The sequence below is a fragment of the Heliconius melpomene genome, chromosome 2 (assembly GCF_056956725.1).
Source record: "Heliconius melpomene rosina isolate 202511_hmr_F chromosome 2, ASM5695672v1, whole genome shotgun sequence".
NCBI lineage: Eukaryota > Metazoa > Arthropoda > Insecta > Lepidoptera > Nymphalidae > Heliconius > Heliconius melpomene.
The window spans coordinates 5,923,005-5,949,372 of NC_140390.1; the positions used below are offsets into that span (position 1 = coordinate 5,923,005).

Genomic DNA, 26,368 nt, shown 5'->3' on the forward strand with positions numbered 1-26,368 from the left:
TGGTCCAGGAATTATAAGAACAGTGCTCGAATCCGGGCTCTCGCAGGCCATATACTCGGTTTATGACACGTTGCCAATATGCATTTCATTCATGGAGAATGGTTATGTAACGCAAATGCTGCAGCTAGAATGTATCGGAAAAGATACCAAAAAGCTGAACGTCATCCCGATTATCGGGTATTTCGATTTTTCTCTCTTCAACAAAGAAGTAATCCAGCAAGTGTCGTACCATTTCGGAATCCAGATTAAATGCGCCAACTTTTAAAGTTACTTGCAAAAACAGTGTAGTACATTTTTTTTATAGTACAGTCGGTTAAAGTTGGGTGTACTAAATATTTTGAATTTAATGTTTGGCAAAAGCACGATATTTTATTGAAAACTGATGCAGGTATGTTTCAATCTTAAACTGTAATTCACAGAAGGGTTACTCATGATTACATTACAGAAAAAAAAATGAACAAAGAGTAATATTTGTAGTCCTGGGACTTGAAAAACCATCACAGGGTGTCGGTTTTTGCGATATTTTTTAAAATCAATATAATATGAAAAATACATGACAAAGATTTTTTTTATATTTTTCTCATAACTGTCACGACTTGGTCTATCACCTGGTTTCGTTTTATCGTTGGCTCCTGGGACACCCTGTATATTTATACATTTTGAAGCGTGCCATTGTAAACGAAACAAAAGATAATGGGTTCGATTCCCTCTCGAGGAAATTTAATATTTAATATTATCATTTCTACGCTCTGGTATTAAGGCAAAGCGCGGCTGAATTCCTCCAATCAACACCCAATGCCACACAACTGTTGTCAACTATTTGTCATATTTTATATGTTTATTACTATAGATAATCATTATAAAATAATCTTATAAAGTCAATCAAATATAATAGCATAAGGCACCAATGTCAAAGTTCAAGTGTCAACTAATTACCTATAAATAAATATTTATTTATAAGTAACATAATGCTACATTATAGATTATAATAGTATTTTAGAAAAAGCGGAGAGTTAATTAATATTTCATTAAATTGAAACTTTAAAAACTGAAACTTAGCAGATTTAACATAATTAAATAAATACTAGTTTATTTTTACAAGTAAATCGCGCGACAAGCTTTTATGATCATATAAATTGTGTACAATGAGGTTATGAGTTGATAGTTAAAATTTAAAAGACAAATTTTATTTTCTCCTTTTTAAAGGGATTAAATAAAAGCTTTTTTTAAAAATTATTTTTTGCTTTTAATTTATACATAACGATTTTTTATTAAATAATATCTTAAAATAAGAATATAATTTTATATTTGGCACCTAAATTATACATTCCTTCACTAAAAACATGTTCGACTCTTTAGAGACTTTACTAGAATTAGCGAGACACTTCGTTCTCCGCGGAACTTTGTGTGTTGAATTGCGGCGTTCAACGCTGGCTTTTACTAACACCGTTGGCTATATTTAAGCCCGTATTTATAAACCGCTCTCAAGTGAAGTCGATCTTGAGATGACGTTTTAATTCATAAATATATGAATTCAAACTTGAAAGTAGTTTATAAATACGGGGCATAGTATTTACTGCCTAATATAGTTTTATAGAGACAGTTAAGTTAAAAAAAAAAAAAAAACAGTCGGATTGATAACCTCCTTTTCTTACAGAAGTCGGTTAAAAATTGTAACCAAATTTAAAATGGTTAATAGGTATACATCAAGAAAATTATGAAAGGTCTGTTAGACCTTATACAATTTTGAAGTTTCCCTAGAAGTATTTTATAGTGTTTTCGTATAAAAATAATACCTAATAGAGAAAAAGTGAACAGAACCCGCTACCACATCACCGTTATCACGTTGCAACTCCGCTTTGCTCGCGTATAATATATTTAAATTAGTCTTCTGGAATATTTTGAGCGATTTTGACATAGCATTTTAAAATATACCTTTTTTAAACAAATTATCATAAAAAAAAAACATATTCCACTAGATTTAAATTTAAATTTAAATTATCATTAGATATAATGTCCCATTAATTTTATTATAAATATCCGTGCTCTATACAAACAATACATTTCACATGAAAATATTTTATTCATATTTTTTATAATGACTTTGAATAATAGAATACTTTTAACATTAACATCAGGCGTCCATTTTTGTTTTCCTGTAAAAAAATATAAAATAATTAGATAATTTATAATGTGTTTTTCTTAAGATAATCCCACATTATATATGTACATACATAAATGCCGGCATGGCGCACGTGAGTGGTTTTGGGTTCGATTCCCTCTGGAGGAAATGTTTAATATTTTCATTTCTTCCCTCTGGTATTCATTTCGCTTCTCAATACACAATGCCCTAGAATTTATCGAGAAATGGGGAACGAAGTGTTAAAACACTAGTTTCCCTCCGCCTACTCTGCTGTGTGCGGGGTACAGCGTGTTGCTGGAAAAAAATATTTGTACACAAACTCACACCACGTAATTGTCCTGAAACTGTTAAAAAAATGAATATATAAAATGAAATTATTGACTAAATCCAAAATTATATACAGATATATTATTTTATATTATTTACAAATATTCTAAATATTTTACAATACATATTTACAACTCGAAATGGTTTGATTTGTTAGGTTCTCACTAGATTATAGAAAACCACCATTTATATACAAAAACAGAACCCTTATTTTTTCTTCGTCTTTTTTCACAATGTTAACTTTTTTTACCTTTTACGCTGTATCAAGCACGTATCAGGGCAGGCAGAGGGAACCTGGGAACCTAGTGTTAAGTCACTCCGTTCCGATGTCGACACTTCTCTTCCACACTTTCCGCCGAATTCTGGAGGCATTGTGAGTAGAGTGGAGGAATTCAACGCCGCGTTTAGCCTCGTCACCAGAGCTAAGAAGTATTAAATATTTCATTCCCACAACTGGGAATCGAAGCCACAACCATTACAACCGTTTACAGTTGCACCCTTTTGTACGATACTACCCTCATATAGAACATAATATCATAACAAAATTGGGATATGAACGTCGAAATCGAACAATCCCATGAAATTTACATTTACTTCAGCAGAGTTGACAGAGGGGACCTCATGTTAAAACACTTCCCAATTTTCGAGACATTATGTGTTGAGCGGCGGAACTAAACGCCGCGCTGTTTTTATTAGAGGGCGAAGAAAATAGCTCATTCCCTCTCGTGGGAATCGAACTTATGTTCATATTTACACTTATTAGTACCGTCACCAAAAGCCCACTAATGAAACAGCGATATCAGTTTTAAACCTTTTAATTGTTGAATATCTTAAATTCTAAACATCCCATCAACTACTAATTTACTATTAAAACAAAAATCCTAGACACAAATAGTTTGATAAACTCGACGACGTTGATTATCAGTAAATATAATTAATTAACTCCATTTTTTAAACCCCCGACGCAAAAAACTAAATTATAACTGCATGAGTTTGTTTTTCCAAATGGATGAACCAGTTCTGATTTAGTTTTTTCGTTTAAAAGGTGACTCGAATGGAATCGCGTGTTCTTACTTATGATTTAAGAAAACGTCGGTTCCGTCGTTTGAAGAATATCAGCTCTTTTCTAGTTGTTTGTTTTCCTTTTAAAAGGTTTTTGTGTCGGGGGTTTTGAAATATCAATTATGATAATTGATATTTTATCATGCATCTATTTTTACGAGGTGGGCATAGCGAATATTGGATTAAATGCCATTTTTTTTTCTCCATTCTCTTATGGACTATTTTATATCTTATTAATTACTAAATCTAATTAGCCCGGAAAACATCTATATTTTTAATAAGCCTTATCTTCCTAATGGTATTTAGAGCCACTTAAAAGAAAAACGCAAGACAAACACCAACTTTGTTAAGATGAAGATTCTTGTGTTTTAATTTTAATTACTTAATAGTTAGACTATGTAATTATTTGAGCTTTAGAATATCTTTGCCCACCCCAAATAAATATTATAGATATAACTAAAATATATATTTTTAGACACCAAAAGATTTGAGAAGACATTGCTTATAGTACAGTTTGAGTAAACGAGTATGTCGAAAAGAGTATGTATGTACAAGTTAATAATATAGGAATATTTCATGAGGTTTGGCTTGAAGTTCATATTTTAAAAAGATATGAAAATCTTAAGGAGAACGTTGAAAATTTGTAAAAAAAATTGTAAAATTATTGTTATACAGTGCCAACCATTTTGACAAAAATTGAGTTAAATATTAAATAAATTGACGTAATTATGGAGTATTACCATTTATCTACCTAACCAAATATACTAAAGGAAGTACAACCTAAATATCTGACAAGCGCTTCTTTGGCTTAGAGCATGCAGTGCTAAATCTATACACAAATATTAAATATAATAATATTAGTATAGCTTTCCCGTAAACCCGTAAATTACTGTTTTTTGTACTTTCTGATGGCCTTCCTGCGTGTGTTCTCCATTGTGCGGACGGTTAGCCATGTGACAAATTGACTAGAAATACAATTCAACTGCTCGACTACGCCGAAGAAAATCACGTGAGGGAAGTATCCAGGTGTTCTAGAAGTAATTCCGACCAAAGACAATGCAGATTTGACGAATGTTTTGGCAGTGGGTGCCATAAGGCCACTGCGACGGATGCCGGACATATTGGAGCAGACGAAGCCGGGCAACACGCATTGTATAATAATACCCTGTTTGGAGTATTCCATTTCGAGCCCTTCAGTAAACTTGTCCACGAAAGCCTGTAAGAGAGGGTTATGTTATATAATACAGCTAATGTATCGTGGCCGCCTTGAAGTTAGGCTGTAAGCTATGCGCATTGTAGAGTCGGGATCCTAATTATCAAGAGTGGGAGAAAAATCCTAAAATGAAAACTGCGCAGTCCATCTCCAGCTAACTTCAGTGCGGCCACGAGACATCGGAACTACCTGCTGTACGTATACGACTAAATCAGTACTAGATTAGGTATAGCCTTGTGGAAGTTAATTTACATATATAACAAGTAATATTGTATATATGTATATAATTGATTTGTATGTATGTGTAACTGTAACGCGGCGGTTGTGGATTCGATCCCTACTCGGAGAAATAAATTATTATTTATTAATATTTTCATTTCTTCGCTCTGGCACCAAGGCAAAAGGCCGGCGTTGAGTTTCACCATTCAATAGCGAATGTCTCAAAAAAATTGGAGGAGGAGGATTTTTTGGCAGGAATGTGAATAATATAATATTTATTGTAATTTAAGAGGTTTTTCATTTCAAGCTTAAAATATTCTCGTTAATTGTACATTGATAAATCTTTATTGACGTCAAGAACATAAATATTTTAATTACTTTTTGAAATTCGATAGCAAAAAAATATATAAAATTAAATTTACACACTCACACGATTGTAATATTTTAAGAAAAAAAAAACTTATTCAAATCCCATCACGTTCAAAATATTCTTGTTTTCTCAAAAAGTATTATTCCACTTTATAAGTGTATTAACACTATAAAAATGTTAAAACTAAACTAAACTAAAGAAACAGTATTCTCTCTCTTCTTATATATAGCGCTTAAATGATTTCCGATAGGCGTGGGTTCGAATCCTAGCTGGATTTTTCAAATTTTACAACATTTTCAATAAAAAAAAGTAATAAAATATGTATTCTCATACCTTAGAAGCAGCATATACAGTAAGAAGAGGGCTGGGTATCATAGAGGATCCAGATCCTATGTTAACGACCACACCCTTCCCACGTTTCACCATAGCGGGTAAGACCATGCCAGTCATCCGCGTCACAGATACCATGTTAGCTTTTAAGATATTGCCGATTGATTGCTCCCTGGTGGCAAAACAGATAAATTATAATATGTATTGCGTTAAGTTATATTTTTTAACAGTTCCTTGATTTCTCCTATATATAGATAGATAGCAGAGGAGAAAACCGAGAGATGAGAGCCAATCTGAGAGGTCTAACCACCGAGGCCGCAAAAGATCTTGCAAAGTGGAGTAGGTTGAGTAGGAAGACAGACCCTGGCAATAGCCGGGATTAATGCCAGGAAGAAGAAGCAGAGGAGAAAACCGCCGAAAAAACCCAGTTCTTTCCTTTTACTGATATTTGAGACATTGAATAGCGGTACTCAACACCGCGTATTGTTTTAGCAGTTTATCGCCTTCGAATAGGTACTTGAGTTTCCAGTAGGACGTTGGTAGATTAGCGAAAAGTTCTAGAAACGATGACAATTATGTGAGGTAACTCTTAATTATAACGATATTCCATTAAAATAACTGTAAGATATTGGAATCGAAAGACAGGTCCTATTCATGGCATAGACATTAAGCACCATAAAATTAGAGGTGCATTTTATTCTTACGAAGCCATAAAAATTAACAATTTGAACATTCCCAACAATGAGAATCAAAGCCACAACTAACCATCCCCTATATATTTTTTAGAAAAAAACTGTTCTTTCTTAAGTATAAAATAACACTTTCAAAAATATTCAAGAAGCACAGGTTCAAACTCGTTCGTTTAAAATTTATATAAAAAAATCTTCTTAATCTTTTTTTTTCTAACTACCCACAAGTTGTTGGAACCAATAACTCTCTAGCCATTGATTCTCACTTTCCAAACACTAGGACCTAGGTTAGCATAGAAGGTATAATATTTCAATTTCACTTATTTACAGGAACACCTGCCGCCATTCGTTTCGAATATCGTTCTGAACGCGGTTTCTGTTCAATTTTCAATCGGTTGATATTAAAAGCAACTATCGGTGGTCTAAAATATTTTAGGAAATATTGTATTTTTAAAAAGAACTTTTAAAGTTGAAAATAATCGTATTTTTTTTATATATTTTTTTACTCTTATTTTTATTTGAAAAACATGCTATTTATAAAAAATATAATGAAAATTATCAGGAAATAAAAATCTTATCCGTGACCTAAACTCTTACAATGATACATTTTTTTGTCATTATAGAGTTAATTTAATTGTATCTCAAATCTAAAGTCAATTCTGGAATTAACAAAAATAAAAAAATACAATCCAAAACTGACATCCTCCTTTTACGTAAGTCGGTTAAAAATTCAGCTTTAAATAAAAAAAAATAAATGACTTTTAAAGGTGAATACACTAAACACTGTATAATAAACAAGACTAACCTTCACATTTCCTTGTTATTTACTGTTTATTATTATTATATGAATAAAAATGAACAAAAAGTAATAAAATAGATTTAATGATGTACAAAGATTAATTATTACGTTAAATAAACTATTTTTATGATTTATCTTACATATATTTACTTATTTTTATCTATGCTTATCAGTTACTAATGTTAACATATCCTAATTAATAATCTTTAGCGTAACTCAAATCCGCGTTTCGTCTTATTATCGGAGATAGAAAAAGAAAATATTCTTGGAGGAATCGAACCCACAAGAACGTTGTAAGCGTCTCTGTGTCAAAAATAAATATATCTATACTAGTGGCCCCGACCCGGCAACGCCTGCTTGAATTATAAGAATATTTATTAAATATTATATAATATATTTATTTTTATAAGGATGAATATCATAATATAATTTCATTTTGGGTGACGTTTTCTTAAACCAACAAAAAAACTTTGCAAACCGGTGCTTAGCAACGACGGTTGTTATTAACATGGCAGAATAAATTGCATGTCAAATTAGAAAGTATTTTAATTTATTAGTACATATGTGTAATGTAATATTATATAGCCTATAGCACTTCTGAAGGATGCAGCTTTCATACAAAACAAAAACATAATAAATCGGACCAGTAGATCCAGAGATCTTAGCGTTCAAACAAACAAACAAACTCTTCCGCTTTATTATATTAGTATAGATAGGTAAAGAAACCACAGAAACAACAGAAACTTACCAATTGGGTACATCCAAAAAATATTCAGGATATAAATATGAAATGCCGACATTATTCACGAGAGTGCCTATCTCTAGATCGGCAATCTCTTTAGATATCTTATCGTAAATGCTCTCGTCGTCGCAGAAGTCCACTTGGATTATCTTTGTGCTCACTTTAAAGTCATTTTCTGTGAAAATTATTATTGTAAGTAACGTTTTAATTAAAAAAGAGTTTATGTTTGCATTTTTTATCCATTATGGACGTTCATATTATATTTTTATTTAGCTTCATGTACACATAGCAGGTAGGCAGAGGAAACCTGAGAACCTAGTGTCGAAACACTCTGTCTCCATTTACATACTTTTGTTTCCCACTTTCCGTTAAAATCTGGAGGCATTTGCTCTTGAGACGTCGGGCTTACCGTCGCGCGTTGCCTCGTTACCAGAGCGACGAAGAAATGAAAATTGTTTCATTTCTTCGAGTGGGAATCGAACCCAAAACCTACTTCACACATTTAGTCTATGAAAAAATACTAAGTAATTATTACAATATATGTAAAATAGTTAAAATTAAACGTTTACCAATTTCCGCTGCCGTCGTCTTCAATTTGTCCACAGATCGACTGACTAGAATGATATCACAACCACGTGATGCCAGCTGCAACAAAGAGCATATTTGTACTTTTTTTTTTACACACCGTATCCACATAGGGTAGGCAGAGGGAACCTGGGAACCTTATGTTAAGACATTAAAAAGGAAAATATTTTAATGGGAAAGGAGTCTTTTTAATGGGGAAGGGAGAATTCGTCTTTATCGTACATTATATCGTTATATCGTAAATTAATCTTATTCATTTCATTATTAATATTTTTCTCCGCTTTCCGCTAATAATAAACAAACCATTCCTCAGAGAGAGAGTCTAACAACCACTGTTAAGAGTCCGGTACCCTGGTGATATTGAATTTACCAGTATTAGATATCTATCTATACATCAAATATATTAAGTAGTAGTAATAAGTTTCACAATTGTTTTTTTTTTATTCTGGATAATATTATTATTTTTTTTTTTTTTTATGGTAAAAGGACAAGGCAAACGAGCGTTAGGGTCAATAGATAGATTTAAAATTAGAATTTAATTTTTTTAATTTATTTTAATTTAATAGATTTAAAATTAAAATAAAAATTAAAAGTATCTATATATTTAATTTCCACCCTCTACTTAAGTACTAGAGCATGATAATGCTAGGGACATTTTATAAAATTTTAAATAGTTGAATTATTATTTTGACCGTAAAATATATATCTTAGTCCGAATTAAGCACACAATACCTCCAAAATTCGGGGGAAAGTGGGGAACGGAGTGTCTTAACACTAGGTTCCCTCTTCCTATCCTGCTGCGGGATACAGCGTGAAGCTGATTTTTTATACGAAAGAAATAAAATTCCAAAATAAACATTTAACCTTCCAATAGACCTCAAGCTAAAATACTTAATTACTATACGGAATTTTGAATTTTAATTTCTTCCGTTCTAGTCAAGTTCGTTTCCTGCTTATCTATAAATTTATGTAAATTTAACTAAATCAACGCATCTAGTACCATTATACAATGAATAAGAACTAGGTCGAATAAGTTATTATATAATATATTTTTCTAATACAAAATTTAATAAAAGTAATGTAAACAAATAAAATGAAATGAGACGCTTTTTCTTAGCTTCACGTTTAATATCCTACACATAGCAGGGTCTGCAGAGGGAACCTGGGAGCCTAGTGTTAAAACACTACGTTCCTATTAAGACAAACGCCGAGTTCCGGAGTCATTGCGTGTTGGGTGGCGAATTACGAAAAGAAAATTATAAATATTTAATTTCCTCGAGTGGGAATCGAACTCACAACCTGTCGCCACGGCTGGCCTTGTGTAGTTTTAATTTATTTGTTTACATTAGAATTTATAACTTTATATATAATATATTTTTTATTACGCAGGTATAACGACGATGATATTTAATAATATATTGGAATAATCAAATCCACTTCAACAATTGTAGAATAATTTCAAAACTTGACAAGTATTGTTAAGATGTATGAATAAATATGAATAATTACGTCTGCCTTCAATTTAATAACACAATAATAAACTATAGAAAAAAATAAAAGTTAGTTATTTTATTATAAGGATATTTTTTTGATTTCAAAATTTTGAATTCTATGACCAATTTACTTCTTTATCTACATTTTTTGTTGAATATATTTTCCAAAAATATATATTTACGAAACTTTAAATGATAATTAATAAATATTATTACTTCAAATTAAGCATATTATTGAAAAAATGAAAAAAAAAGGCCATGTTCTAATTTTTTAACATAATTAAACATAATGTTATATTTTCAAATGATACTTATAATTATAATTATTAATTTTTAATTATTACAAGCAAAAAATTATATTAAAAAAATATATACAAACCTGCCTGGCGTATTCCTTTCCGATTCCATCCGTGCAGCCCGTGACCACTGCAACAAAAGAAAACATATTAAATATTTAATTTCTTTGCGGCTTTTCGCACATTTATCTTTAAAATCAAATCAGCTTCACGCTGTATCCCGCAAACAGCAGGGTAGGCAGTGGGAACCTAGTGGTCAGACACTCCGTTCCCCGTTCCCACTTTCTGCCGAATTCTGCAGGTACGAGAGCGAAGAATTAAAAAAAAATCAATAAATATTTCATTTCCTCGAGTGGGGATGGAACCCAAAACCGTCGCGTTGCATTTATTTGTTTTAACGTCCTTTTTAATTAGAAATAATTAGTCATAGGCTTTTCACCATCACGTCTTACCCTGCCTAGAGTGGACCTTCATTTTTCACCAGAATTTCGCGCTTTTGGTACCTATATCTATTATTTGAGAAGAAAAATTAAAACAGGTAATTACTTTTCCAAACATAACGATTTACTTCGATTATTTTCTTAAATAACTCTTAACAACGCAAGAGTCCAAGATGCACTTTTGAAGACCAGACTGGTACAATATCAATATAAACATCCCAAGACGACTACGACTTAATAAATAATGAGAAAATCCAATAAAACAACTGCATAATAATAGTATATATAAATAAAAAACATAAAATCAACATTTGTGTCGACATATATTTACTTTTCAAGTTAAAAAGGAATATCGTTAGCTCTCCCACCTGTTTTTATTTTACTTTAGCCGAGGTTTGTTCTTCGCTCCCATTTGTTTGGATACGTTCAGAGATTCTCTGCTCTATGGCATTGCAGTGAAAGTTTAGGATTTTAGTTGGCAAAAGAAACTTTCTTTGGAGCGTGTGGCGTCCCGAAATAAAAATGTTATTATACTGATAACAGAAATTTTCGCTTAAAAGTGTAAAAAACTTGTTTATTAATTTACTATAGTATCTTCACTTGTTCTAGCTACCAAAATTTCCATTCTTTTGCTGGTGAATTTTCAATTATTTTTTAATTGGTTAAAAGTTAAGGAAATACCGAAACAAACAATATTTTAATTTTAAATATCTGAGCAGTATTTTTTTTATACACTATTATTTATTTATTATTTATTCCTACTACAATTAATTAACAACTAAATGTTAGCTATATGTGAATTTTAATTTTGCTAAATAAATGCATATGAAAAATATAAACGATATATTTGAATGTAGAAACCTTCCTACGTATTAATTTTTAGCCCTGGTGTCGAGGCAGAGCGGTGTTGAATTTCGCTTCTCAACACGCAACGCCATCTAAATTTGACGGAAACTGAATACGGAAAACGGAATTTCTTAACACTAGTTTCCCTCTGTCTATTTTACTGTGCGCGGAATACATATACCTCAATGATTGTATTTACCAAAATTATTTTCACTTCCCCATTATGGTCGACAAAGAATAGCGTATGTACAGTATGGGGAAAGTGAGAGTGTCCTAACACTAACATCTCAGAATCCGCTCCTACAATGTTATAATAAAAAAAAACACCTAATTAAATCATCTTTAATAACATCATCCCAAACGCATGCCAACCAATGATAGTAGCGTACCAACCAATAAGTTAAATCTAATTTCTGTTTCAAATTCAACATGGCGAGAGTATAATCGTATATCCACCGGATAAAGCCAAGTCAACAATTCACGTTGGAAGCTCCAATTTACATAATTTGCAATTGATAACGCCAGCAGTTAGAGCAGCAGACACGTCTGGAGTTTGGGAGTCAACATGGCTGTCTGGATCTTGGTGGGGCTTGATTGGGAATGTTAATTGATCCATATGTATTTGTGATATTATTTAATTATTTGTGGCACAAGCATGTGACGGTTGCGGGTTCGATTCTCATTTTTATTTTCATTTCTTCGCTCTGGTACCAAGGCAAAGCGAGGTTTTGAGATCCGCCACTCAACACGCAGTGCCTCCAGAATTCGGCGGAAAATAGGGAACAAATATCTTCACTATAGCAATAGTTCTTACCACGAGACACTTATTTTCTATGATTTAAAAAAAAAACAGTTTCACGCTGTATCCCGCACACAGCAGAGTAGGTAAAGGGAACCTAGTGTTAGGACACTCCGTTCCCCACTTTCCACCGAACTCTGGAAGCATTGCGTGTTGAATGGCGGTACTCAACGCCGCTCTTTGCCTAGACACCAGAGCGAAGAAATGAAAATATATAGAAGTAAATATATTTATAAAAAAAAAACATTTGAAACAAATACTTTATATCGTTATGTAAGTATTAAAATTAGTAGTACAATGGCATTGACACTTATTTTACATATTAAAAAATCTCCAAGTGAGGACACATTACATAAAATGTGATTATATTTTCAAATATTTTAATTGATCTTTTCAAAGATGACCTTTGAATATATTTTAGAAATATTTTTAGGATTCCGTACCTTAAAAGGAAAAAACGGAACCCTTATAGGATCAAGGGTCAAGAATATTTATCTCAAGAACTCTTGTATCAAGCTAAAGATAATATCACATGTTCAGGTCTATGGTCTCTTGGAGTATAGAAATACTTAGTTTCTAAGTTAAAGCAATCAAAAGATTTATGCAGCGTTTTAGTTGCATATTCTATGAAAGTCGATACGAAATTAAAACTTTTTAGGTACTTCCCGTGGATCTACAGTTATAAAATTTGGCACGAAGTGAGGGCTTAGGTACCAAACAAAAAAGAATAAAATCCAAAATGTGGAAATTTATAGATATTTCAAAGAAAAAAAAAAATATATATTTGTAATTCATACAAAATGAATGCATAGGACCGAGCATTTTCGAAATATGTTTTTTTTTATTTATATACACCGGATAAAAACTAAATGTGGTTCATTTCATACAAAATTAATGCATACGCCGGCATCCTTAAGTTTGTCATCTTTTATAATATATACGTCCCGTTGACCTATAACCTTGAAATTACTACGGAATCCTTGACGAGCGAGTTCAATTCACAACCGACCGGTTTTTAAGTATTAAAACTTGTTTGGTTTCGTATTAATCATTAAGAAGGCACAAGTAAACAAAAACAAATTTTCTTTCAACTTAACATCTCCTGCATATTAGACAATTAAGTGATGCGACACTCCGTTCTCTACTTTTTATCGCAATTAGAAATCTGGTTATTTACGGCCTACGAGAATCCTATTGACAGAATATTGAACCTATAATCCTCCCACTTAGATATATACATCAACAAAATTCATTCCCCGGGTGGTAATCGAACCTAGTACCGTGTTTAATCAGATAATAAACCGCTGCGCCACGACAGCCTATCGTGACGCAAGTTAAAAAATACAACCTACAATATATCTCACAAATAGACAAATAGAAAGTTAATTAGTTAATTAATTAAGCTAATAATGATGATATGTATTAATTACTAATTAGTATATTGTTTATATAAAAGCTGTAATAATTAATTTGTTACTAATGGTAACAACGACTGGTCCTTGTTGCTCAGTGGTTAATAGGTAGGTATTAGAAGAAATAATAAAAAGTGGGTTCCATCCCCACTCGAGGAAGTGAAATATTTATTTACGTTTATATTTCCATTTCTTCGCCCTGGTGTCGAGGCAAATCGGGGCGATGAGTTCTACCACTAAACACGCAACACTTCCAGAATTCAGCAGAAAGTGGGGAACGGAGTGTATTAACACTAGGTTCCCTCTGCCTACCCTGCTCTGTGCGGGATACAGCGTGAAGTTGATTTTTTTTTAAATCATACAAAATAAGTGGCTCCTGTTAAGAAGAAATAAAAATATAAAACATTACAACAAACACAAATATATGTTATTTTTAAATATTAATTAAACATAATATTTATATATATTACCGGTTTTTAAAATCCATCCATCTACTTTCTACTTCCGCCCAAATAATGGATTTACGTAAAAGTACACCTTGCACTCTAAAATTTAAAGGTCATATTACCTCGAACTTACGGCCGGTGAAAGTTACGGCCGAGGCCAAATTACAGTAGTATAGTGGAATTTGAATCTTATAGCGAAATTTAAATAGTAAGATGTTTGTTTACAATATCTAATAAAATAAAAATAATAATAAATAAAAGATATTTATTAACAAATAACATACACAATTTTTGTTACTTCTGGTGGTACCCACACTAGGTATTCCTGTATCGTGGGTTCCAATATATGACTTAACAATTTACGACTAATGTTGACACTCGTTTAACAAGAAAACAGTAAAGAGGTAAATAATCATAACAAAAATAAATTTAAATTTTAAAACAGTTAAATTTTGATTTTTTTTTTTTTTTTTTTTATTGTAATTACAGTTAGTATTAATAAAATGAATAATGATAGGTACTATTGTATATGTGATAAAATATTTTCAGTGGTTTTATAGTCTAAGGTAGCGAGCCATGACGAAATTTTAGTTCTAGCTTTTTTTAACGAGCAAAGCTTAATATCACAAGCACTAGCAATTTTATTATAAATAAATAATTCAACGTAAGGACTGAAACGCCTAGCAAAACAAGACCCTATTCTAGGCAGTGGAACATTAAAGTTTCTACGATTAATCAGATCATTATACTCTTCTGAGGACGCTATTCTTCGATGTGCTTTCAGTGCCATTTTTAAGTAAAATAATGTTTAAGTGCGGGTTCAAATCCCACCTGATGAATACGGTAGGGCTTAGTGTTTCGAAAAAAAATCACAATGGCTTGAAAATTGAACGATCCGTGGAGAACGGAGTGTCTTAACTCTTAACACTAGCCCCCAAAGCCCTTTATATGCGGTATAGGGATAGGGCAAAGATAAAGACAAAAGAAACACCAACAAATATATATAAATAAATAAGTCACTAAAAATATTAACGTTTCAAACATCCATAGAAATATAATACAAATAAATATAATATATATTTTTCCTCAATCATAATAACAATATATACAATAAAATTTTTCCTTTCCCAGTTCAATAAAATTTCATATTAATATAATGTGATATATATATCACAATAGATTATTAAATATGTTGCTATGGGGACTACGCTTCCACTTCCACTTTGGATATATAATATATCTTTGCCAAGTAATACAATTGACAATATAAACATATGTTTTAAATCTCTTTCGTCTTCTTCAGTTCTTCCCGCAGTAATCTCATAAAAGAAAGTATTTATATAAAGAAAATATTTAATTAGTCTCAGTAGTAATGTAGTTAGGTGGTGTCTCTGTCTGAATAGTTTGATGGTTGTAGGTTCGATTCTCACAGTAGAGAATGGTTAAATAAGAAATAATTTTCTTTCGTCGATATTGTATAGTAATACGAGCATTTTTTTATTATTTTTTTTATTAGTACCGTTTAATTTCTACCTAGATAGTGGAAATAAATGAAATTGGGAAAAAATCCTTAAAATGGTCTAAAAGTGGAGAATTGTATGAAAAACAATAATAATAATAGCGTTAAGTTACGCCACTCAACACGCAATGCCTACAAAATTCGGCGAAATGGGAATTATAAAAGAAATTTCTAAGAAACTATTACATACTCATTCTATTCATAATTGTTTGGTATTTGAGATATCTGATATCAATAACAACAAATATTTGACGTATTAAGTAGTGTTGCTACACTTATATCAAATTACATACATAGGCGGCTTCCTCTTGTTAACACATGGAATTTTGGTAGTTTATACGTAAAAGTCAGGATATTAGTATCTAAATACTATTTCTATTTCGAGACCATTCGTGTGACTGTAAAGGGGTCTGGTTCTGCTACACTCGAGGAAATTAAATATTTCATATTTCCATTCATTTTGCTGTGAAGTCGAAGCAAATTACGGCGTTATGTTCCGCCACTCAACACGACGTGCGTCCAGATTCGGACGGAACGGTCTTTAACTCTAATTCCCTTCTGCGTATCCTGCTGTGTGCGGGATAAGCGTGAAGCTAATTTAATTTAATTTTTAATTATAAAACTGAAGAATCGACGAAAGAATGGAGACATCAAGATTTTTCTTTGTGTTGGTTAGTCATTTATCAAGGAATGCTATAGGAAGGAATGCTATTTCGCACCTGCGGTAAGAGTTATCTTAGGGCACTTAGTAAGAATTATAATAATATAATACACAACCCTTCTATTCTCATTTGGTCACGAGAACGAAGCCGCATTGAAAAACTAGTAAAAGATAAAGATACAAAAGGTAAACATAACTTGTATTACAGTTTACAGGTAATTATAAAGAGAATTACATAATTAAAAACAAAATGTTTATAATGTTAGCAAAGTATTTTTAATAAACGCAGATATAATTCACCAAATTCACGTGTTAAATGTGCCCATTAAAATTCCACTAAATTACTTAAGCTGATGTAACACGAGGGAGGGTATCTCGGAAATTTCATTAACTAAACACCTTTAATTTTTGTTTTTAATTGCTCGAGTTTCTTATATTAATTATAATTATTATTTCAAGTTTCACGAAAAGCTCGAACTTTCATTTTAGTATAAGATGCAAAGAAAATATTCTGGTCATAACAATTTTGAAGAAGAAAATGAAAGGATATTTTTTAAATTTAAAAAAGAAAAGACATTTTAGTAGTTGCAAATAAAAAAGTGAATTATAATGTTTTTTTCAATAATTATTATTAAATTGATTAAGGCTTGTTTTTGTTACATTACAAAATAAAATAATAATTTTACAACAATTAACACAAATAACGATATGTTACGCGTATAATTAAAAATTATTTTGTATGCATTTTTTCAAAACCAGTTTAAAGTTTCTCTTTCTGTTTTGTTTATTACTAAAACATTAGGTGTATATGTCTGACATGAGAAGGCCTGCCCCCTAAGTTAATAAGTTAATAAATTTGATATTAAAAAAAATATATAAAAAGGAAAACGAGTTACTGGGAGCATTGAACTGAAGAAAGCTTAATATTATAAGGATAATCAACTATAGATGAAAATGATTCATGTTAGATTAATATAATTTAATATATACTGAGCCGTTTTGACTAATTCTGCATTATCTTTAGCTGTCTGAGGTCAGTCACAGAGCACGGGGAAAAGGTTCGATTCCCACTTGAAGAAATAAAATATCGCTTGAACACGCAATACCTCCAGAATTCGGCGGAAAATAGGGGAACGGAGAAACTAGGTTCCCTGTGAGTGCTATGTGCAAAATCCTTACAGCTGCTAAATGTTAAAAATATCAACTTCAAGCACATACAAAGTATTTTTTTTATAATATTTGTAAGTAAAGGTTCATAAAATATTTATATGAAATCGTAATCGATAAAACATTTGTTCAATGTACTAAGATATAATTATGAATAATTCAAAACAATTATGTACGGAAAAAAATGTAGACAGGTGGAATTTTTGCAACCTGAGAAAAAATATGGTAACATTATATATTATATATATATGTTTTTTTTTATTATTACGTATATTAACATAGTATATATAGGTGTCATATAAACTTCCATTTTTGCAATTTTTACAAGTAAATTTATTTTTATGCTGCAGTGTTCGAAATATCAGGTTTCCAAAAAAAAATTAAATATAATAATCCGCTTTAAGCGTGTCGTTTACAATTGTATATATAAAAGCGCTTGGCTAGATTTTTAATATCTTAGATGATAGTAGATACTTAAACGTCGAATTTACAAGATTTTTGTAAAAATTTCAAATTTTAGAGAAAAAAAGTAATTTACGTAGTGGTTGGAAATATATTTAAAATTAGCTGCACCTGGATTCGAGTCTACTATTACATTATATGGCATAATAGTTGGCGCTTGATGAGAGAGGCCTACGTTCACCAGAGGACCTATCACCAGAGGTCGATGATGACGATTACATTCTAGCATGTAGAAAGACACACCAATAAGAATACCATCGCTTCTCAAGCTTAGATTTAACTTTAATACAAGAGAGAATCATTCAAAATAGATTCGAACAAACAAACACCGATTTAAGGTCAAACACAAAAGGACAGTGTTCAATAAGACCTTAGCTTTAAAGGAATACAAGCGCAAACTCGACTAACCTTCATCTCGTTTCTTTATAAAGCATTTATTAGATCATTAGTAGAAACCGGTCAATTAGAAACGTTTAAAATGGCTTGAAGCTGCATCACGCGCACGAGAGTAGGGTACCCTGAAGAGCATATCAGGAGCATATACTAAGGCGAGCGTAGTGTCTAAACACTCTGTTTGCAGGGTGAAGAAAACGTCTAGTAACATGACTATCATTCCAAATTGGCATCCATAGCTAATACATATATCAACATTATTAAATACAAATTAAGCTTTTGTTATAATATCTAAACATTTTTTATTACTAAAGCCAAAGTCCTAAAAGGAAACTTGGCGTACATACGTATTAATCACTTCACTAACCGGAGATCAGGTTTTTATATACATTTTTATATACATATTATAAAATCATTGATTTTTTTTGTAATGACCTTACATTATATAACCTCATAAGTTTTAATGACCATAGTACTATACATAGTAAGTAAATAGTAAATATTTATGTAATATATTAAGATAAAGAGGCTAATAATTATATTACACATTCACAGGCAAACTGCAAATGTTATTTTTAATATATACTAGCGGCCCGCCCGCGGCTTCGCCTGCGTGTACTACGTTGTTATAAATTTCTGTCTCCATGAGTACCTAAATTCTATAAGTGACGTTTATGGCAAATTTGAGACTCCTAGCATTTGTAGTAACGAAGTTTCATACAAACTTTCATCCCCAAAAACAACCCCTTAGAAGTCGAATATTGCAAACTCACGTCTTAGCGAGCACCTACGTCCTATAAATAACAGCAATATCATAATAAAGCAATATCACGAATTTGGATGCAGAGTCAATATCTAGAGAATTCTTTTGTCTTTCATCATTTGTGTAAGTAACGTATACCTATATTAATTTTTAAAAGAAGGAAATAAGTACCTAAAAACGAGATTTACTCTGTTTATCGTCGAAGAAATATTAATTTTAAATTTTGAAATACAAGCTCAATAAATATAAATTCAAAAAAAATATATTATATATTTTTATTATAAATATAAAAAAAAAATATTTAAATTATGTTAAAAATAAAAAAAATAAGCATTTTTATATTTAACGGTCGAGGTTTTACATATATTTTATAAATATTTTTTTGATATATTTTCAACGTTTTACACAACAAAAGGTAACAGCAAAAAAATTGTTTAAAATATAATCTATACTATACTAATATAATAAAGCGGAAGAGTTTGTTTGTTTGTTTGTTTGTTTGTTTGTTTGTTTGTTTGTTTGAACGCTAAGATCTCTGGATCTACTGGTCCGATTTTCATTGTTTTTGTTTTGTATGAAAGCTGCATTCTTCAGGAGTGCTATAGGCTATATAACATTACATTACACATATATACTAATATATTTTAAAGTACATTCTAATTTGACATGCAATTTATTCTGCCATGTTAATAACAACCGTCGTTGCTACGCGACCGCTACCGCGACATTTTGATATTCATCCTTATGAAAATAAATATAATAGTCACTTTTAGCATTTTATCTAGATTGAAATTATAGTTTACTGTATAACATACTAATAAATAATTAAGGAGATGTCACTGATTCCAAATGACCTAGCCTACGGGCGGCTCAGTATGACCGACGCGAACGGGCAGATGACGTTGACGGTTTTATAAATTTTCATACATTTTCGAACTTTATTTGTTGTTTATAATTAATTTAAAATACACTTTGATTCTCTTCTTATTTTATTTGATATTGCCCGCTAAAATTATCCTGCTTAATAGAGAGAAATGTTTAGTTATTTCGTAGAGTCGATATCTATGTACGCACGCAAGGAAAACTTTAGGTACTTTTTCTAATATTAAGAATATCTATCCTTTAGTTACTTTTAATCCTTTTGTTAGTTCATTTCAATAACTCAGATAATTTTTTCTAATAATGTGTATGTGTGTACTTATTATTCTTTTTGATTATTTGAGCTTATATTTTCTTACTAATTCTATTGAGAATTGAAAATAAATTCATGAATATATTTAATAAATACTCTTATAGTTGAAGCAGGCGTAGCCGCGTCCGGGTCCACTAGTACTAATATAATAAAGCGGAAGAGTTTGTTTGTTTGTTTGTTTGAACGCTAAGATCTCTGGATCTACTGGTCCGATTTTCATTGTTTTTGTTTTGTATGAAAGCTGCATTCTTCAGAAGTGCTATAGGCTATATAACATTACATTACACATATATACTAATATATTTTAAAGTACATTCTAATTTGACATGCAATTTATTCTGCCATGTTAATAACAACCGTCGTTGCTACGCGACCGCTACCGCGACGTTTTGATATTCATGCTTATGAAAATAAATATAATAGTCACTTTTAGCATTTTATCTAGATTGAAATTATAGTTTACTGTATAACATACTAATAAATAATTAAGGAGATGTCACTGATTCCAAATGACCTAGCCACCTAGCGGGCGGCACAGTATGACCGACGCGAACGGGCAGATGACGTTGACGGTTTTATAAATTTTCATACATTTTCAAACTTTATTTGTTGTTTATAATTAATTTAAAATACACTTTGATTCTCTTCTTATTTTATTTGATATTGCCCGCTAAAATTATCCTACTTAATAGAGAGAAATGTTTAGTTATTTCCTAGAGTCGATATCTATGTACGCACGTACGGAAAACTTTGGGTACTTTTTCTAATATTAAGAATACCTATCCTTTAGTTACTTTTAATTCTTTTGTTAGTTCATTTCAATAACTCAGATAATTTTTTCTAATAATGTGTATCTACTTATTATTCTTTTTGATTATTTGAGCTTATATTTTCTTACTAATTCTATTGAGAATTGAAAATAATTTCATGAATATATTTAATAAATATTCTTATAGTTGAAGCAGGCGTAGCCGCGTCCGGGTCCACTAGTAAATTATATTTTGTTTGTGTATACAGTCTTTATTTTTTTATTTTTACGATCAAATTAAATGAGGCCGATTGTAAACGCGACTTTCGTAGCTTCAAATCCCACTTGGGGAAATTAATCAATTTCATTTTCTCGATCTGGTAACAATTACTAAGTACAGGATTAATTAAGTCCAATGCTTTTTTTTCAAATTCGTAATAAATATGATAAGTTTATTAAAGGTGCTATATAAATATTAATAAATATAAACAAAAAAAATTAGGAGCCGTCTTGGCGCAGCGGCAAGTGTGTGACTGCAACGCGACGGTGGTGGTTTCGATCCCCACACGAGGAAGTGAAATATTTATTTACGTTCATATTTCCATTTCTTCGCTCTGGTGTAGAGGTGCGGCGTTGAGTTCTACCACTCAACACTCATGCCTCCAGAATTCGGCAGAAAGTGGGGAACAGAGTGTCTTAGCACTGGGTTCCCTCTGCCTACCCTGCCGTGTGCGGGATACAGCGTGAAGCTGATTTAATTTTTTTAATTTTTTTAACAAAAAAAATGTTGATACGTCGAAAGATTACAAGTCAGCTGATAAGAGTTATCTATATAGTGACTCAGTTTACTTTACTAGACGGGTATATGACAAAAAGATTTTAAAAGAATTGCTTAATGAAGTATATTATTAATTTATTTAGTAATTTAATAATTTTAAAATTTACTTTATCAATTTGATATATTCGAGAGCAGGGTTATAGAATAAGAAGAATTATTAAATTATTCTAATTTACTTTATAAAATAATCTTAGCAAACTCGAGTAAAAGAGGGTAGTTGTAAGTAAAAATACCATTAAAGTAATGAAATTCTGTCAATCATTCTAAGGAAACACCTATGAAGAAAGAAAACATATAATAACACTTTAACATATTTTGTTTTTAGAAATCGTAAACAAATAAATAAATAAATCAGCTTCTAGCTGTATATACACAGCTAGAGTAGGCAGAGGGAACCTACTGTTAAGACACTCTGTTCCCCACTTTTACAATTTTAAATATACAATTGCTTATGTAAAAAATAATGGCATTTTGGCACCTGATTTAACTGATAGGGTATCATTAGCATCCAATCTACAATACACTACGTACGTCATCAGTGCATTTGATGATTTTAGATAAGAGTTTCATTAGTGGAAATGTCTGTATTGAAAATACTTTCATATAAACGGTCTGATTAGATGGATTTCGCGTACTATAGATTTTACTATACTGGCGACCCGCTCGCGGCTTCGCCCGCTTAAGCTATTGAATGTTTTACTTAATACACGAAATTACGATCGTGTTTTTTATATATAATGGTTAAAAAAAACAAAGGACGCGTGGCGGAAGTTTTAAAAATCTAAGCATAACAAAGTTTTTTAATTTGTTTTTTAATTTGTTTCATACAGTTGGCGAGGCTTTAGCTGAGCTATGCACTTGTGTGAGTTATTACAAAGAAAGATTAAGAAAAAACTTTTAAAAATAATGTTTATCATTAGAAATCACTAAAAAATTCCATTATAAAAAAAAAATATCAATTCTTCTATGCCCTCAGGCAGTAGTGTCCACATTTATTTTTATCTACTCAACAAAAGATATAAAGAAGAATAATTTATATAAAATACAAGTCTATTCATTTTGTTTTTACTATCATAACATAATAGAATAAACAAAAAACTTAAACACTAAGGATAATATTGATCTATCATAAAATTATTATGAGACTTCTTGCCATAAGAGTAAATTACCTACGTCATTAGAAACTAAGATGTTTAAAAATGTTATGAACATTTATCTACAGTGCTATTAATCATCAATATTTATTTTTATTTGCCTTCAAGGGGCACGATTAAAAAAAAAGTTTTGTAAAATATTTTTTTAAGTTATTCAATATTTATTTAGGTAAATGCATATTATTAATAATTTGCAATTGAACACAATGACAATCATATTTCAGTGTAGTATAGCAGACTTGCTTCAATATTAAAATATCAAGAGTAATAAAAAAATATATAATCTTTCATCATAACAACACATGGCTATCATTTTGGAAGTAGAAAAAGAGCATAGAGTGCTGACACCAGGTTTTCTCTAATAAAATTTACTTCAAACTGTAATGGAATACACAACATAAAAAATCACAGACGAGTTGCTAAGAAATGTGAAAGTTTTAAATAATAATGTAAAATCACTTCAAAGAAAGTATTGATTATGTAATGGATACCATTTGATTTCATACATTTTATAGCTTCACCATATCTCACACACAGCAGGGTAGGCAGAGAGAACCTAGTGTTAAAACACTCCATTCCCTTATATATTTAATTTCCTCAAGTGGAAATCAAACCCAGAATCTGTCATGTTCACAACGTACACAAAAGCCAGTCACATCCTTGTACTGGCTTTATATATTTTATAGATAACATATTAATAAATAACAACATTAATATAAATTAATATGTAAAGTAGAAAAATCATTATAATATCATCAATCAATATTGTTATTGTTATATAATTATATATAATAAGTAAATATAAATATCTAAAAGCAAATGAATCTACATTATGCTACATTTAAACAGGAAAAGAAAAACTTTAATATTAGAGCAAGCTGGTTGTCAAAAAAAAGATAATTAACTAATCAAGTTACACAACTATTCACGGGAAATGGCTACAATAATAAATTATTAAACTAAATAGGCTACTTGTGATACAGACTTATACATTATTATTAATTTTTATATATTATCTGGATAAATAGATAACTGAAAAATACTAAATTTATATTGAAGTTGAGTAAATTAAAGAAACATCACCACCTACTTTTATTAATTGATAATTTATAAGTAAATATGCTTGATTATTATTACCTGTTTAAGAATATTAATTTTTTTTTTGAAGATAAATGTTAAGTTGTGCATATATGGTTTTATTCAAAAAGGTAAAAATCTTATTAATTACTTTCAAAGTGCAAATGTAGGGTACCTTACACTGTATTTATTGTATTAACAGCTACCCATCTGTTGCTTTTAATTTAGAAAAAGCTATTTATTGTTGTATATAAGGCTTCCTATAAGTTATAATAAACGTTAAATAGTTTTATTTTGTATGATTCATACATTTCTATAACTAAAAGATATTAACGAAAACTAAGTCACTCCCTTTAAAATGAAAAATCAATACACCGGTATCATTCAGCTTATTTATTTATAGTTGCTTCTTCTTTACATAGGTATCTTTTGTATTTTCATATTAAAAACAGTAATTCGTGACATTACGTGCCGTTTTGTATAAAATTAATGATATTCCAATAATACATGTAGGTGCGGAATAATAAATTACGTGACATCGATAAAATATGTAAGATAGGTAATACGGTCAACGGTGAAAGATCAAAACATTGAATGCGAGACTTTATTTTAGATTTTATGTACACTTTTTTATTAATAATAATATAAAAACAACGACTAAAAAAAGAGAAAAAATTGTCTATTTACATATAAATAATAAATTTCAATACTCACAAGCCCACTTTCCCTTCGACTTGAAATCCACTTTATATAGCGCCGGTCCGATGACAAAAGTATACAATAAATTACAAAAATTTTTAATGAAAACGATAGTAATGGCAAAGGCAAAGCCTAAGCCGAATTTTTCCAAATCGGTTAAAGCAGTCATATTTATTTAAAACTGTAAATATTTAATATTTATTTAATTAGACGTTTTTTATGGATGAACCAATTGACAGAACTGACGCATGCGCACTGGCAAAGAAAGTGAGTTTGCGCAACCGGACGATAAGCCCGGAACGCTTATCAGAGAGAAACGGAAGATGTTTGTAGAGCGCTGTCCCGCTCTAACATTTTTGTATAATTTTCAAGAACATGTGAACATGTGTGAATTGCGGAAGTAGTATTTTAATATATTGATTTATTGCTGAATTATACTTTTTAGTTTTATTTTATTGTTATTAATTTTAAATTTAAATTTAATTTTTAATTTCCTTCCACGCGCCACCGAACTGTGGAATGGTCTACCCGCGGCAGTATCTCCAGGTTGGTACGATATGGGTACCTTTAAAAAGCGCGTCTATCTCCACCTCAAAGGCCGGCAACGCACCTGTAGCTCCTCTGGTGCTGCACGGGGTCGTGGGCGGCGGTGATCACCATCTGGTGACCCTAACGCTCGTTTGCCTTGTCCTTTTACCATAAAAAAAAATAATAATTTATGATTTGGGAAACAATCATAATAATTAATTTTAAAAAAGTGTGTGATGGAAACAAGAGCTACTAGCTAGAGGTAGTGGGTTCGATTCCCATCCGAAGAAATTAAAAAAAATATATTTTTGTTTCTTAGCGCGGCGTTAAGTTCCGCCATTAAACGTTAACGTCAATTTTGGTTAACAATCTACCATGTATGGTTTTCATTGGGTAAAAATCCCAATGTCGAAGGGGAAGTTAAAGGCTAGTTTGAGAGATCCCCTACAAAAGAACATGAAATATTTTAAATCTCCATTTCCTCGTTTTGGGGCAAAGCTAGGCGTTTATTCTCGCCGATCAACACACCACCTGAACAAAATTGGGAATAGACTGTTTTAGTAGACATGTAGATACAATACATGCAATAATTACCATTTTTTGAACGTAATTTTCCTCCACATTTTCTATGCCACGACTGGCTTCAATTCTTTTTTAAACTATATCCACAATAGTATATAACAAACATTAACCCTTAATTAAACCAAAATAAGTTAGCTTAATACATAGATTGCCTCTAGTGATAAGTGGCATTGTACTTACACGATTTTCAGAAATGTTATGAAAGTTGTTAACTTGCTAAGTTATCCCGGTCTCACAGCTGAGATCCGAGGATCAGGCTTGGAGTATGGTGAAGAGCTGAAGCGGATTGATATTCCGTTTTGTAAATTGCGTTAAATTCATTAAAATTATTTACGTTTGGGTAATTTATTGTGTGTTAAAAATATATTAATTTC

General features: G+C 30.9%; 1 protein-coding gene across 2 annotated transcripts; it reads right to left on the reverse strand.

The window, feature by feature from the left end:
• Positions 1-1,233: 1,233 nt before the first annotated feature.
• spidey (hydroxysteroid 17-beta dehydrogenase 12 spidey) lies at positions 1,234-25,142 on the reverse strand. 2 transcript variants are annotated; one of them, XM_085199238.1, is made up of 7 exons: positions 24,900-25,142; positions 10,352-10,398; positions 8,464-8,539; positions 7,901-8,069; positions 5,668-5,836; positions 4,435-4,748; positions 1,234-2,156 (listed from the first exon to the last, which is right to left on the reverse strand). In XM_085199238.1, the coding sequence occupies exons 1-7, from the start codon at positions 25,051-25,053 to the stop codon at positions 2,135-2,137; spliced, it is 951 nt and encodes a 316-aa protein (XP_085055364.1). In that variant the 5' UTR covers positions 25,054-25,142; the 3' UTR covers positions 1,234-2,134. The 2 variants fall into 2 exon arrangements, with proteins under 2 accessions (XP_085055364.1, XP_085055373.1); XM_085199247.1 differs by lacking the exon at positions 1,234-2,156 and having other exon boundaries at positions 3,270-4,748.
• Positions 25,143-26,368: the final 1,226 nt, after the last annotated feature.